The following is a 17,504-nucleotide window of genomic DNA, read 5'->3' as shown; positions in this document are numbered from 1 at the left end:
AACCAATGGGTCTGTGCGTATGAATGTATTTTGGCATCTTGTTTCCCCATGAAAAACAGGAAAAGAGACTCAGCTTTACCTGGCACAGTAACGGAAAGGTCAGAGGTTCCCCCTGCCTGGAATGCAATCCATGGGGGAAACAACCCTGCTTCAATCAGAAGTGTTCTCTAAATATTACTCGGAAATAACATACTCTGAATGAGAGTGGAGTGTATGCCTTCCATCTGAGAAGGAAAGGTAGCACTTCATTCAAGCTTTCAAGGAAAGCAAGTGGTGTTTTGGACAGAGCTGCCCAGAAAATTAAAAGGGGCTCAAATTGAAATTCTATCCTAAAGTTTATGGGTGAGCGGTGGAAATCCTCAAGGTGCCAAAGGACTTGTTTGTTCTAATTGCATGGCATCCGCTCCGTGAATGACACAAGCGAGATAAACACCAGCGCTGCATGCTTTGCAGGCTCCCCAAGTTAATGACATGCACACAATCACCTGCGGCCGGTTAGAGGCCACTGGAGCGCAGACACAGGGAGGCTGCTGGGCGCAACACACCAAAAGTAAATGTTCCCATTCCTGATCAGCCGCAAATTGCATTGGCTGGCGGCACACGCTCCAAGTCGCTCCATTACAGCCGCAACCCCCTATCTGCAAAACGCTAAAATATAGAGGAATTGATCTGTCTCATGCATTTAATAACTGAACGGGATAAGGACTAGTCTCTATGCACCTCCTTCAGGGAACTGAAAATATTGTAAGTATCAGATAGTTAAAGAAGTATGTTGCTGTTACTGTTGTTGTTGTTGTTGTTGTTGTTGTTGTTACTGCTTCTACCACTACTACTATTATGGGACTTCTGAATTCAGACTGACAGTTTTGGAGCACAATACTGGAAAAAGCAAAGTATGGATTGTCAATATTGCAATCCCAGACAATGGCAGAATTGACAAGAAGCAACTGGAAAAGCTGACATGATACGAGGAACAAAGCTTGAACTCTGGCACGAGCCAGTCAAGGTGGTCCCAGTGGTTATCAGCACACTGGGTGCAGTGCCTAAAGACCTTGGCCTGCACTTAAAAACAATCAGCGCTGACAAAATTATCATTTGCTAGCTGCAAAAGGCTACCCTACTCAGATCTGCACAAATTATTTGCCGATACATCACAGTCCTATGTGTCCAACGTGTGATTGAATACAAAATCCAGCATAGTGATCTTGTTTGCTGTGTATTAATCTTGTTGTGTACATAATAATTTTATTTCTTGCCCATCTCTCCTGGTTTGAGGTGGGTTACAGAACTATTAAAAGACATAGACACAGCTAAAACACTAGAAACACATATATTAAAACGTATCTCTCTAAAATACATATTAAAATACACAAAACAGAGATTAAACAAAGGACACGCATTTTTAAAAATGCAGATTGAAAATATAAGCATTGGGCTCCTTAGCTCCAACCTCCTTCACTAGTGCAGAAGCTTCCATTAATGTTCTGAATAAGTACCACTCAATTATGGTTTGAGAAATAGTGACAACTTCAGACAACACCCAACACGATAAACAAGGGCTCATCTCAGTCTAAACCAGCCTTTCTCAACCTGGGGGTTGGGAGTGTCGGGGGGGGGGGGGGCGCCAAAGACCACCAGAAAACATGGGAACTGTATGGGAAGTTTGGCCCAATTCTATTGTTGGTGGGCTTCAGAATGCTATTTGATTATAGGTGAACTATACATCCTAGCAACTACAACTCCCAGACGTCAAGTCTATATTCCCAGACCACCAGTGTTCACATCTGGGCATATTGAGTATTCGTGCCAAGTTTGGTGGTTGACCTACATTACCAGCTGCACATAATCATTACCATCATAAGGTTTTTCTTCAACACACACACACACGGTCCTGCTACAACTTACTGTAACAAATATTTATTTATTTATTTATTTAAATACAGTATTTATATTCTGCCCTTCTCACCCCGCAGGGGACTCAGACACACAGAGGCTACTTAACTTTCCAGCTTTTGATGAGGGTATTCTGGACACCAGGGGAGCTATCGCTTCAGCGTCCATTTGTGACACTGATGAAGTACTTCCTCAATCTTTGCATGCTTGCTGGAGATTTTTATGGCATTGTAAATTAGTTAAATTACCCCCCCCCCCCCCCCCCCCGCATACATGGTACCCAAATTTCCTACTTGACAGATGCAACTGTCTTGCAACTGTCTTTCAGGCTGCAAAGGTAGACAGCAAGCTACACAAATTGGTTGGAAGCTCACTCCGACCCGGGCTGGCTTCGAATTCATGACCTTTCAGTCAGTAATGATCTTAATGCAGCTGACTCCCAGCCAGCTGTGCCACAGTCCTGGTGCAATATGCCCAATTGTGAACACTGGTGAAGTTTGGGAGAAATAAACCTTGAAATTTGGGACATTTGGAAGTTGTACTTGTTGGGATTTATAGTTCACCTACAATCAAAGAGCACTCTGAACCCAGCCGACAATGGATCTGCACCAACATTGCATACCGATGGGGTTGGGACGGGCTGTTTTTGAATTCTGGGGGTTGTAGTTCACCAAAACCAAAAAGGAAGAGAAGGACAGGTGGAGAGATCATCAGCCTTCTCTGCCAAAAGTGTTCCTGACCATCAGAAATATGTGTTTTCTGATGGTCTTTGGCAACCTCTCCGAAAACCCTTCGTGACCCCCCAGGGGTCCCAATCCCCAGGTTGAGAAACACTGATATAGAGAGTTGGATGAGACAAGGACCTCACGGCAACAAAGGACTATTGCTGGATGGCATCCTATTGTGATTCATTGCTGAAATCATTGTACAGCTTCCGCAATGAAGAAAGCCAGTGAATCTTTAGCATCACAATAAGAGGAATACCAAGGCCTGGAAAGGCATCAACGTTTTTTTAAAAGAGGCATCAACTGAGGGTTATTACCACTAATGGCTTGGTTTGGCTCTTCAGTGTGGCAAAACAGCTGTGTTGCTAAGCAGGAAAACAAGCTACGGGAACAAAATGATCTGTATCCCAAGCTGAAACCTTGTGTTCTTCACAAAGGGTCTCATTATAGGATGCTTGTTGCTTTAGACAGCAATGTCCACTCCCTTCCCCTACCTTTGTTGTCTGCAGCATCGGGGAGAATGAATGAACATACAAAGGGCCAGTTGGGGGAAAAAGAAGAGTGTAACAATCCTGGAAAACGATATAAATTCTTAAGAAATGTTGAGAAATTTCCTTAAGTAAGTGAGCCATGAAATGGAACTCGAGCTTGCAAATCAAACAACTGGCTGACAATGAAGTCAAGTTTCCTATGGGTGGGGGGTGTTTTCAGATTAGTCATTATTTAACGATTGCTCAGGGCTTAGTCTACATGACTGTTGTTCATAATTTACCTGCTCCTCCAGTCAGCTAGTTCAATAGAGTACAGAACTTATGAGCCCAGATTTCAGAGTCGTGGCGTTATTTGCAAAAGGGAAACAGTGAAATGATCCCCTTGCTAACATTTGCAGCTTTTCGATAATCTCCACAGAAGTGAATACTCATAAAACTCAGGTTAAGCAAAGGATGAGGCCTGGTGCAGCAAAATGTTCCCACAGTGAGAGAAAGAGGAAGAGACTGGAAACTTAACCACTGGAACATCTGCTCCAGTTATCGCTTGGCATCTGAGCCAACCGTGATATGGCAAATCAGCTTCATAAGCTGACTGGCACAACCTGGGGATCACAACCAGACACAGTGAAGACATCTGCCCTTGCGCTATGCTACTCTGCTGCTGAGTACGCATGCCCAGTGTGGAACACATCTCACCACACTAAAACAGTGGATGTTGCTCTTAATGAGACATGCCGCATTATCACAGGGTGTCTGTGCCCTACACCACTGGAGAAATTACACTGCGTAGCCGGTATTGCACCACCTGACATCCGCCGGGAAATAGCAGCCAATACTGACATCTCCAGCTCATCCCTTGTTTGGGTATCAGCCAGCATGTCAATGACTCAAATCAAGAAATAGTTTTCTTAGATCTACAGAGACACTCGCTGGAACACCTCAGCAAGTGAGAGTTCAAAAGTGGCAGGCTCAAACCCAGCACCTCAATCCGTGGGTGATACCAGATGAAAGACTCCCCCCTGGGCACACAGAAGACTGGGCGACTTGGAAGGCGCTGAACAGACTGCACTCTGGCACCACAAGATGCAGAGCCAATCTTAAGAAATGGGGCTACAGGGTGGAATCCACGGCATGCGAGTGCAGAGAAGAGCAAACCACTGACCACCTGCTGCAATGCACCCTGAGCCCTGCCACATGCACGATGGAGGACCTTCTTACGGCAACACCACAGGCACTCCAAGTGGCCAGATACTGGTCAAAGGACATTTAATCAGCTAACAAGTTTGCAAAATTTGTGGGGTTTTTTTATCTGTTTGTTTATTTTGTTCTGTTAGAAATGTAATACAATGTTCTGGTTGCGGATGACACGATAGATAAATAAATAAATAGCTTCATACCGCTATGTGGGCCAATGACTGAGGATGCCCATCTCCACCTATAATAATAATAATAATAATAATAATAACAACAACAACAACAACAGCAATAAAGTTGACGACAGATCCCAAGTGTAGACTCTGCAAGGAAGCAGATGAAACAATAGACCATATCCTCAGCTGCTGCAAGAAGATGGCACAGACAGACTACAAGCAGAGGCACAACACCATTGCCCAGAAGATTCATTGGAACTTGTGCCACAAATAGCATCTGCCTGTGACAAAGAACTGGTGGGATCACAAACCGGAAAAAGTTACAGAAAACTATTCTGGGACTGACAGAGTTTTGGAGCACAAGATTCCTGACCTCATGATCGTGTTAAGACACAAAGTACGGATCGTCAATGTTGCAGTCCCTGGTGACAGCAGGATTGAAGAGAAACAACTGGAAAAGCTGACACGATATGAGGATTTAAAGACTGAATTGCAAAGACTCTGGCACAAGCCAGTCAAGGTGGTCCCAGTAGTGATCGGCACACTGGGTGCCATGCCTAAAGACCTTGGCCTGCACTTAAACGCAATTGGTGCTGACAAAATTACCATCTGTCAGCTGCAAAAGGCCACCTTACTGGGATCTGCACACATTATTCGCTGATACATCACACAGTCCTAGACACTTGGGAAGTGTTCGACGTGTGATCCAATATAACAGCTAGCAGAGTGTCTGCTGTGGACTCATCTTGTTGTGTTTCAAATAATAATAATAATAACCCCCTGATGGGTGCCACCTTGTCGTGGTCGGGGGGGGGGGGGGGGGCTTAACTGCTCTAAGGATGCTGAGAGCTGTGCTAGCGGTAGTATAACTATTAGCAGGTTCAACCAAGTCAGAGAGGTCTCAGCTGAGGAATGGAACCAAGAGCACCTAACCCATTAGCACTATAGAGAAGCAAACCAAAACGAAATCTATACTGGCTCTGACGACGCCCAGGATAAAAAGGACCGCGGTGGGTGTTGCTGATTCTAGACATCCATCGACAAGTGGGCTACAGAATCAAAATACAAATGAACAATCACAGAAGCGACAGAAATATACAATGCCGGAAAACTACACAGTTATGAAATACTATTACAAATACAAAAACAACAGTAAAAACTCAACTGTTATCAAGACCTCAAAATCAAACTGCAAAGGCTCTGGCATAAACCAGTTCAGGTGGTCCCAGTGGTCATTGGCATACTGGGTGCTGTGCCAAAAAATCTCAGCCGCCTTTGGAAACAATAAACATTGACAAATTCACGATCTGTCAACTGCAAAAGGTCACCTTACTTGGATCTGCGCACATCATTTGAAAATACATCACACAGTCCTAGACGCTTGGGAAGTGTTTGACTTATGATTTTGTGATATGAAATCCAGCATAGAGATCTCATTTGCTATGACATACTGTGTTTTTGTGTTAATAAAATAACAACAATAACTGACAAGGAAAAAACATGGATGCGGCTCACAAATGGAACTTTGAAATACAAGATTCTTACAGCCCGAGAACAAGCCACTAAAACAAATGCCATCAAAGCCAAAACTGAAAAGTCAATGACAGATCCCAAGTGCAGATAGACTCTGCAAGGAAGCAGATGAAATAATACATCACATCGTCAACTGCTGCAAGACGATTACACAGACAGACTACAAGCAGAGGTATAACACCGCTGCTCAGATGATTCATTGGAACTTGTACCACAAAGACCATCTGCCTGTGACAAAGAACTGGTGGGATCACAAGACTGAAAAAGTTCCAGAAAACGAACATGTCAAACTACTCTGGGACTTCCGAATTCAGACTGACAGAGTTTTGGAGCACCATATTCCTGACCTCACAATCGTGGGAAAAAACAAAGTATGGATCGTCGATGTTGCAATTCCAGGCGACAGCAGAGATTGCAACATCCTCTGGAAAATATTTCATCTGGACAACATTTACAGCTTCTTGCCTCTACCTGCCCTTAAATTATGCATGAGTAAAAAATAAAATAAAACAAACAAGAAGTATGTGAACAAGAAACAAGACAGTGATGATCAAGAGACGGCACAAAAGGCAAGGATGGTAAAGACTTAAACGGCCGACCATCCCATCTCCATCTTTATCTCCAGAGGCAAAGCATGAATGGGTAACTTGGAAGTCCCTGAACAGACTCAGAAGTGAAGTGGGCAGATCCAAAGACAACCTGGCAAAATGCCACTACCTGGAAGAATCCTCCACCTTGTGCAACTGTGGAGCAGAACATGCAACTCTGTACCTGTATGCTTGTCCACAATGTCCTGCCTCATGCACAAAGGAAGAATTGTTAAACGCTACAGACAATGCAGTCGCTGTTGCCCATTTTTTGGCCAAAAGATATTTAGCCACTTGTGCTCCTTCTATTTTTATTTATACTTATTTATGCAATGCTTTTGATACAAAATAAATAAATCCCATCTCCATCAAATGCAATGTCCCAGAGCCAATGCTGGAAGCAAAGTCTTCCGGTCCTTGTACATGAAGACCATTAAAAGCATATTTTTTTTCCCACAGCATCTCTCACCTTGCATGTATGTATTATCGCTTCAGCAGCTAAGATCTCATGAACCACCAGACAGGGAAGGAAGATGCTACAGAAGTGATTCCACAAAACATGTTTATGTATAACGGAACGAAGGTGAGGAATTCAACTTACCTTAAAGATCAAGCAGTCCTCTTGGTGCTCCGCATAGAGCGAGGTCAGCCGGTACTGGTTATCCGTCGTCATGTCAATCTGATAACCCGTCAGCTTGTAGCACACCTTGCGGAACTCCTGGATCTTGGTCGAAAAGACTTCTTTTAAGCGCTGGTTTTTCAGTTCGGCACTCTCCACTTGCTTCTTGAGTTCTGTGAAAGAGAGAGGGAGGGAGAAGTGTTTTGTTGCATGTTGCAAACAGTACTTCTATGTTTTTCTTTTTCCCTCCTGTGTTCAGAAAAGCACTGGGTAGGGAAGGATTGAGTAAAACAGCAAGGGAGCAAGAAACAAACCTAAAAGGTAGAACTCTAATAGGTCACTAGGGGACTCAAAATGTAGGTTCAGGTATCTTATTCCTGGCAGTCCGAATTCAGACTGCTGTCCACATTACTACAGTGCCACCAGTATGGAGCAACCATTGTTCAATCAAAAGAACTAAGTTGACCTGAAGGAACAATAGAACCTAGTAGTATTAAAAGCTCATTTAGGAGACTAATGGCACAAAGCATCTTGGTTTATTAGTCATCAAACTTCCAGCTCACTTCTTATCCTGTTTCTGTCCCACCGATTCCCATCTGTGTAACCTGGTCATCAAATTGTATCACCAAAATTTAGCCAAGGTGAAAGCGCAAGTCCTCTGTTCTTGTCATGAAGGAGAGCCATGCAATGCAAGTGTTACTTACTAATTGTGTGTGTGTGTGTGTGTGTGTGTCAGGAGTGACTTGATAAACTGCAAGTCGTATCTGGTGTGAGAGAATTGGCCGTCTGCAAGAACGTTTCCCAGGGGACGCCCGGATATTTTACCATCCTGTGGGGGGCTTCATTCATGTCCCCACATGGGAAGCTGGACCTGACAGATGAGAGCTCACCCCACTCTGCAGATTCAAACTGCTGACCTTTCGGTCAGGTCAATAAGAATAAGAATAATCCATGGACAGTTCCTGGGAAAAACTGAGAGCCAAATTGACAAAGAAAAAACATGGATGTGGCTCACAAAAGGAACTTTGAAAAAGGAGACAGAGGGCCTGATTCTGGGAGATCAAGAACAAGCCATTAGAACCAATGCCATCAAAGCCAGAATTGAAAAGTCGACAACAGATCCCAAATGTAGACTCTGCAAAGAAGCAGATGAAACAATAGATCACATCCTCAGCTGATGCAAGAAGATCACGCAGACAGACTACAAGCAGAGGCATAACACTGTTGCTCAGATGATTCATTGGAACTTGTGCCACAAATACCATCTGCCTGTGACAAAGAGGTGGTGGGATCACAAGTTGGAAAAGTTACAGAAAATGAACATGTCAAACTCCTCTGGGACTTCCGAATTCAGACAGACAGAGTTTTGGAGCACAATACTACTGACCTCAAGATCGTGTTAAAAAACAAATTATGGATTGTTGATGTTGCAATCCCAGGCAACAGCAAGGTTGAAGAGAAACAACTGGAAAAGCTGACACAATATGAGGATTTAAAGATCGAACTGCAAAGATTCTGGCAGAAGCCAGTCAAGGTGGTCCCAGTGGTGATCGGCACACTGGATGCAGTGCCTAAAGACCTTGGCCTGCACTTAAACACAATAGGCACTGCCAAAATTACCACCTGTCAGCCACAGAAGGCCACCTTACTGGGATCTGCACGCATTATTCGCCGATACATCACACAGTCCTAGACACTTGGGAAGTGTCCGACATGTGATCCAATACAACAGCTAGCAGAGTGATCTTGTCTGCTGTGGACTAATCTGCTGTGGACTGAATAAAGTTTATTATTATTTGTGTTTCAAATAATAATAAACTTTATTTGTATTCCACTCTATCTCTACAAGTGGACTCAGGGCGGATTCCAGCATAACAATGGCAAACATTCAATGCCTACATAAAACACATGATACTAACATAAAATCCCAGAAAACCCCACATATAAAAGTAGCATTAAAGCCTAACATCAAATTAAGCCCTAACATCAGTAAATTGAACATGACATCAATAAATTTAACTACACATAGTAAGACAAAATTCTATAATAACATAAATCTAAACAAATCATCCACATCAGTGTAGAACAGCCAGCAAGGGTTCACAAAACGGTATGGGTTGGTTATGTAGTCAAATGAGGGTTTAACCCATTGCGCCACTGGGGACTAAATAGGAAATCGAGTTAGTGACTTAAGGGAATGTTTAGAGAAGAGCACCATTATTATAGACCCTATTCATAATAATGCCCAGGAATGCAGCATATGATATACACATACCTTGCCACAAATTAAACGCTACAGATTACTTACCTGGAACATTCAGATTATCATCTCAATAACCTGAGAGAAAAACCACCCTTTTGTTCATATGTGAGAAATGAGTTCTCCATCTAATTCAAACCAGGAAGCCATGTTTACCAACTTAACAAACAAGACAAAATCTTAAGCCAATCTTAAACTTTGATTTAAGATTCTGGCTTGTTTAACGTTTGCTCAAAAGTTGAAAACAATAAGTAGGGGTTCTTGTGGGTTTTTTCGGGCTATAGGGCCATGTTCTAGAGGCATTTCTCCTGACGTTTCACCTGCATCTATGGCAAGCATCCTCAGAGGTAGTGAGGTCTGTTGGAATTAGGACAATGGGTTTATATATCTGTGGAATGGCTGGGGTGGGGCAAGGAGCTCTTCCCTGCTGCAGCTAGGTGTGAATGTTTCAACTGACTACCTTCATTAGCATTTGAAGGCCTGGCTGAGCCTGGGAAAATCCCTTGCTGAGAGGTGTTATGATGTGACTGGTTGTTTCCTCTCTGTTGTTTTGCTGTTGTAATTTTAGAGTTTTTTAATACTGGTAGCCAGATTTTGTTCATTTTCATGGTCTCTGTTGAAGTCTGTTGTAGTCTGTTGAAACAATCACACCTAGCTCCAGCAGAGAAAAGCGCTTTGCCCCACCCCAGCCATGCCACAGATATATAAACCCATTGTCCTAATTCCAACAGACCTCACTACCTCTGAGGATGCTTGCCATTGATGCAGGCGAAACGTCAGGAGAAATGCCTCTAGAACATGGCCATATAGCCCGAAAAAACCCACAAGAACCCAGTGATTCCAGCCATGAAAGCCTTCGACAATACAATAAGTAGGGGCTTTGGTTTTCCATTTGGAAGAAATTGAAAACAATGGTGTCCTTGTGTATATCTCGGTGCTCCATGGATACAATCCTTAAGTGTTCTAAAGAAAGATAAAACCCAGAAGGAAAAATCCAAATCGGAAGAGCAGACCCACTCTTTCCGTACTGGTAGATTCCTGGTAAAGAAAACCCAAGAGACACATGACCGCCACTCAACCAGTATTTTATGGCTAGAAAGGTTTGCTGCTAGCATTGTGAATCCTTCAAGAGGATACACAACAATTACCATTAATCTTTCATCCAAGGTACTTTCTGAGTAATTAAACAGTAATTTATGCCCCATTAATTACGAGGACTGGCTTTAGTTAAACATAGGTTGGAGATGCTGCCTAACGGCGTGTTTCGCCAACATGGCAGCTCCAGGATGAGCAAAGAAACATCCATTTCCTTAAGTAAGGAACAGAGATGGGCTCTACGATATCGGGCATATCCCCACATTGTCACTCTCTGCTGAGCAACGTGACCTTTTAGGCCACAAAAACAGCAAGGATTGCTCAAGTAAACACACATGAAAGATCTGCAGCATCCAAGAAGTCCTCTGTTTTATCTGGTATTGTTATTAGTGCTCATTCTTACAATACAGCACTATCAAGACGTACAACACTCTTTGTCCAGCTTCCTACTTAAAATATAATATGTAATATGCTATCTAAATGCTAACGGCATAGACCTCGCTATGATTCACCACGAGAAAGATTGTGGCGTCAGTGTTTTTGGAGGGAAAAGGGGTTTTGCTCATTGATTTCTTGGAAAGAGGTGAAACAATCAATGCTGCAAGATATTGTGAGACCACTGACAAACTTCACAGAGCCATCTAAAACAAACATCGTGGGATGCTGATGGCGGGAGCCAGTTTCCTTCATGACAATGCGCAGGAGACCCCAGTGGCACAGTGGGTTAAACCCCTGTGTCGGCAGGACTAAAGAACGACAGGTCACATGTTCGAACCCGGGGAGAGTGCGGATGAGCTCCCTCTATCAGCTCCAGCTCCTCGTGCGGGGACATGAGAGAAGTTTCCCACAAGGATGATAAAACATCAAAAACATTCGGGCGTCCCCTGGGCAACGTCCTTGCAGACGGCCAATTCTCTCACACCAGAAGCGACTTGCAGTTTCTTAAGTCACTCCTGACACGACAAAAAAAATGACAATGCATGTCCGCACACCGCTCATGCAACACAAGAGTTGTTGACTTGGTTGGGATATTTGAAGTCACCCCTCTCACAGCCTCCAATCTCGCACCCAGTGACTCTCATCTGTTCACTAAATTGAAGGAACACCTGGGTGGAAAACACTTTTCCGATGATGACGAGGTGAAAATCGAAGAGCTGAACTGCCTGAAAAAGGGTGGCAGGAGATTTCTATGATACAGGCATCAAAAAACTCATCTGTCAGTTGATAAAATGTATTGAACTGAATGGTGATTATGTGGAAAAATAATGCAATGCCTATGCTACAATCCACGTAAGTTTTGTTCAAATATAGTCATTCTTTGTATTTTTAAAAAAATATTGTAACTTTAATTTCCCTTCTATAATGCTATAGTCACCAACCAAAGTTTGCCCTACTGTCAATTTTGTGATTAAACTATATAGATATCACCCACCTTCTCCTGCATTGTTAGTATGTTGGTATACCCCCTGGGGCTTATAATGAGCTTGGGCATGCAATGGATGGCTGTTTGGTTGTGAATGCCAAGGATGCCTTCTAGCACAGACTCTGATGCTTGAAGGGCCCAAAACAAAGAGTGTCAGCTGGAGCATCCACTGGGTGCTTGATCAGAATGGGAAGGTGCCACACGACATCCCCTCCAGGTAATGTGTGCTTCCCACCAACCTGCCAAACCTCAGCTTCACTCTCATCCGTGCGGTGCAAAGAAGACTAGCACGAAAGGAGAAGGTGGGTGAAGAAGAAAAGACATCTGTTTCTCAAAATCCATCAAAGTTGAAAGGAGTAATCTTTTCTTCCTCGCTCACCAAGGAAAGGAAAGGAAGTATACAGGGGAGAGAGAATAGGAATGAGAAATGGGGTTTTGTGAGCACAGATTGACATGGGATACAGAACAAGGAGGAGGTCCCTCTCTTTCTCTCCATCCCTGATATGATGGATGATAGGATTGGATTGGGTACATGCATGTGTATGAGCAAGGGAGCACTGGAAGACTTCAGAGCCTTTGCAATAAGTAAAGCAGTGTTTCTCAACCTGGGGGTGGGACCCCTGGAGGGGTCGCGAGGGGTGTCAGAGGGGTCGCCAAAGACCATCAGAAAACAGTATTTTCTGTTGGTCATGGAGGTTCTGTGTGGGAAGTTTGGCCCAATTCAATCATTGGTAGGGTTCAGAATGCTCTTTGATGGTAAGTGAACTATAAATCCCAGCAACTACAACTCCCAAATGTCAAGGTCTCTTTTCCCCCAAACTCCACCAGTGTTCACATTTGGGCATATTGAGTATTTGTGCCAAGTTTGGTCCAGATCCACCATTGTTTGAGTCCACAGTATTCTCTGGGTGTAGGTGAACTACAACTCCAAAAACTCAAGGTCAATGACCACCAGACCCTCCCAGTATTTTCTCTTGGTCATGGGAATTCTGTGTGCCAAATTGATTAAATTCCATCATTGGTGGAGTTCAGAAGGCTCTTTGATTTTAGGTGAACTATAAATCCCAGCAACTCCAACATTCCCAAATGACAAAATCAATCAACCCCAACCCCACCAGTATTCAAATTTGGGTATATCGGGTATTTGGGATATGAAAATACATCCTGCATATCAGATATTTACATGACGATTCGTAACAGTAGCAAAATGACAGTTATGAAGTAGCAACAAAAATAATGTTATGGTTGGGGGTCACCACAACATGAGGAACTGGATTAAGGGGTCACGGCATTAGGAAGGTTGAGAAACACTGAAGTAAAGGATATAATAAAAATACTTGGGACACAACTAGTTATCTGCTGTTGGTGGGTGGCAGATTCCAAGTATCCGAGGAATGCTGTCTTCAGGGCAACCTAATACATGTGTATTAAATCCAATTATGCAGCAGAAGCAATTGCAAGCAGGGATGGTGTGCTCAACAAAAGAAACCTCACCATAAATCCTGATCACCCACTCTTTTCCTCATCCTCCTCTTCCTTTCACTTGGGTCATGTTTTATGGATTCTTCCCTGAGGTGACCACACGGTTGGATGCAACTCTCCCTACCACAGGATGGTGTAAATCCACAGAGCGCTCAGCCAAATATATCTCCAGTCCCTTCCTGGTCTTGCTCTTGTGCACTGCAGCCTTTTCCCACCTGGCAATGGTCTATGATTCATTGAGTCATCACTGGTAGAAATCAGGAGGTTAACTGGCAGCCACAACTCCAAGATTCCTCCCCTCCATTTCTGCATTCATCCAGATTGTCCCTACACCAGGACTATTAAAAATCCCACAGATGACAGAAATTCTGTGCCCTCCAAAAAATAAACCTCATCCAAAATTGTCTGTGCTTTAGTGGCAAGCCATATCCCAATCTAGGCAGGAGGACAGCTCAGATTCCAGAAGTTGTGTTGCTGAAGATGTGTAAGACTTGAGAATGGCCAACTTCTGTGATTTCACAGAAAAAGCTGGCATCTGTGGATTCTGCCTCCATGGATCCCACCAGCCACAGATTAAAGTTAAAAATCTTGATTTTGATGTTTTATATCGAGGATACCAGATTGCAACACCATTAATATAATGGTATTTAGGATGCACACCCAAAATTAATAAGGACATCACCCCTGGCCTTGTCTTACTCAAATGCCGAGTGTGCCTGCCTCGTCTTGCATAAATGAAGCAGGTGAATAAAGCACTGAATGAGACATGCAGGATAATCACAGGATGTATTAAACCTACACCTGTTGATAGACTCTATAAGCTAGCTGACATCCCCCCCCCCCCCAATGTGTGACGAGAAGTTGCTGCCAATTGCGAGAGAAATAAGGTTGAACACTGTGAAAGCCATCCACTAAATGGCTATCAGCCTCTTCCCAGTAGACTCAAATCAAGGAAAAGTTTCATGAGAACCACCAGCAACAGCAAGAGTCTCCCTCTGGACAGCAAAATCAGACAATTCCAGTTGGATGCCCCCCACGAGAGTCTTCCTCCAGGGGCAAACCAAGAATGGGCAACCTGAACAGACTCAGAAGTGAAGTGTGCAAATCCAAAGACAACCTGGCAAACTGGCACTACCTAGAAGGATTCTCTACCTTGTGTAACTTTGGAACAGAACAAACAACTCTGCATCTGTATGCTTGTCCGCAGCGTCCTGCCTCATGTACAGAGGAAGAATTGTTTAAAGCTACAGACAAAGCAGTTGCCGTTGCTCATTTTTGGTCTAAATCTATTTAGCTGCTTGTGATCCCTTTATTTTATCTGTCTGAAACTTATTTATTCATACAATGCTTTTGACACAAAATAAATAAATAAATAGGTCTTGAGAATCTAAGAACATTTGGCATCAAATCCAAGCAGATACCAAGGGCCCAAGACAAAGGAATAAACTATTATTCCCTAAGCTTCAGATCAGAAGTCTCCAAACTTTTTGAGTGGAGAGCCAGGTCACGGTCCCTCTGATTGCTGGCGGCCAGACTAATTATGTGTGTGCACAAGTGTCATGTGTGTGTGCATGAGGCAGCAGTTTGTGCTGCCACCATGCACTAGTAGTGTAGAAGACATGCACCATTCGTGTGTGTAAGCACATGTGGCAATAGGAAGGGACGTGAAAGACTTTAGTGAGCTGCATTCAGCCCATGGACCTTAGTATGGGGACCCCTGTTCCAGATAGATGCTAGTGATCTAGAGATACTACCACCCTTCACTGTTGACTAGGACCATTGATAGTTTCTGTTCAGCACCATATGTCTCAAACCGTCCAAAGCCTTACATTTCACCTACACTTCTTAAGGTTTGGCTTAGAATAGCTCACACAGCAGTTTTCCAACTTCTTCCAAAGGGAACTTCAAGCAGCGTTTTCCTTGAAGCAGTGTTCAGCTCCATTGTCCAAAGCTGTTCCATGCAGTGCTGCCCTTGAAGACGGTCCGGCCGTTCTCATTTCTTCAAAAGGTTGGCACTTGACTTTTGACTCGTACTGACCAAGGAGGCCACAGGACCTGCCCTACCATTAGGGAAGGTGAAGTGGCCACCTCAGGCTGCTGACAGTGGGGATCACAAAAGAGCCACAGATTGTTGGTTATTTAATTCATTATTATTATAGTGTTGGGAATTGTGAGGTTTTTTTCCTGCTTCATCTGCCAAAATAATTTGGCTGGCTTTAGCTAAGGTTGGAAGGTATAAAGTGACGCCTGTGTGCATACATATATGTGTGCGTATGGCTGACTTCTCTGATTGAAGCCGTCTGCAGTGCCTTTCATGGGATTGAAAAACAGTCTAAGAACGTAGGTTCTTGTGGGGGTTTTTTGGGCCATAGGGCCATGTTCTAGAGGCATTTCTCCTGACGTTTCGCCTGCATCTATGGCAAGCATCCTCAGAGGTAGTGAGGTCTGATGGAATTAGGACAATGGGTTTATATATCTGTGGAATGGCTGGAGTGGGGCAAAGAGCTCTTCTCTGCTGGAGCTAGGTGTGAATGTTTCAACTGGAATGGCTGGGGTGGGGCAAAGAGCTCTTCTCTGCTGGAGCTAGGTGTGAATGTTTCAACTGACCACCTTCATTAGCATTTGAAGGCCTTTGCCCCACCCCAGCCATTCCACAGATATATAAACCCATTGTTCTAATTCCAACAGACCTCACTACCTCTGAGGATGCTTGCCATAGATGCAGGCGAAACGTCAGGAGAAATGCCTCTAGAACATGGCCCTATAGCCCGAAAAAACCCACAAGAACCTAGTGATTCCAGCCATGAAAGCCTTCGACAATACAGTCTAAGAAAGATTCCCGCAGGTACTGCCAAGCCATCAAATGCTAATTAAGGTGGTCAGTTGAAACATTCACACCTAGCTCCAGCAGACAAGAGTCCTTTGTCCCACCCTGGTCATTCCACAGATATATAAACCCATTTTCCTACTTCCAACAGACCTTACTACCTCTGAGGATGCTTGCCATAGATGCAGGCAAAACATCAGGAGAAAATGCCTCTAGAACATGGCCATATAACCCTGAAATACCTACAACAACCCAGTGATTCCGGCCATGAAAGCCTTCGACAGTCTAAGAATGGCTTCTCTGCCAAATATACTACATACTACGCCTAAACTCTCTGAAAAGCAAAGGCAATTGTGCAAATGTTTCCCTGGGACGGCTGTCCATTTCCCTTTCTCAGCATCAAAGTACATTTGAAGCCGGAGACAACGGCAATCGAGTGACTTGTCACTGCCTCGCAGCATCCAAAAAACTCAGGCTGTTGTTAACTTCTGACTACTATTTTCAGAAAACTTCCTTCAAATAGTATCTTTACAAAGCATCGTTTGAACACTGAAATTACTATCTTTAGAGCACAGGAAGTGAACCAATGGCGCCGTCTCTCTGTTTTTGCCACTCAGGCAGAAATGCTAAGGTACTTTGAGGGAAGTTTTTTCCCGTCGGAATGAATGCAAATCAATTAACAAAAGGCAAATATCTGATTGAAGCTGGATATTTTTAAAAAATATATTCCAATTACCATTCATTTCCTTTCAAAATAAATAAGTAAAGAAGCCGCTTTCTGCCAAAATCTGAATGGAAGGCAAACATATTAAATCCAAGCCTATGCATTTATAATCTCTTGAAACTGAATCCGTGACCCTCTTTCTGTGTTCAATGAGATTCAGGTGCAGAAATTGTACTGTTGGAAATTCATGGAAAAGTCGGTTGGAAGGTATAAAGTGATGTGTGTGTGTGTGCATACATATATGTATGTATATATACATACATGGACCCCTTGATAGTGCAACAGGTTAAGCCACTGAGCTGCTGAACTTGCTGACTGAAAGGTTGGCGGTTCAAATCCGGGGAGTGGGGTGAGCTCCCGCTGTTAGCCCCCGCTTCTGTCAACTTAGCAGTTCGAAAACATGTAAGTGTGACTAGATCAATAGGTATCGCTTTGGGCAGGAGGCTCCTTCTTTGGAGGCTTTGAAACAGAGGCT

At 43.6% G+C, this 17,504-nt stretch overlaps 1 protein-coding gene across 1 annotated transcript in view; it reads right to left on the bottom strand.

The window, feature by feature from the left end:
• Positions 1-17,504, bottom strand: part of LOC132782155 (mitotic spindle assembly checkpoint protein MAD1) — a 788,899-nt gene that overhangs the window by 232,814 nt on the left and 538,581 nt on the right. The window contains exon 17 of the mRNA XM_067461825.1: positions 7,201-7,391. Within this exon, the coding sequence (XP_067317926.1) occupies positions 7,201-7,391 (191 nt within the window). The remainder of the gene's footprint in view (positions 1-7,200; positions 7,392-17,504) is intronic.

The sequence above is a fragment of the Anolis sagrei genome, chromosome Y (genome assembly GCF_037176765.1).
Source record: "Anolis sagrei isolate rAnoSag1 chromosome Y, rAnoSag1.mat, whole genome shotgun sequence".
Classification (NCBI taxonomy): Eukaryota; Metazoa; Chordata; class Lepidosauria; order Squamata; family Dactyloidae; genus Anolis; species Anolis sagrei.
Note: the sequence above shows the minus strand (reverse complement) of the source record. Positions and strands in the feature narration are given on the sequence as shown.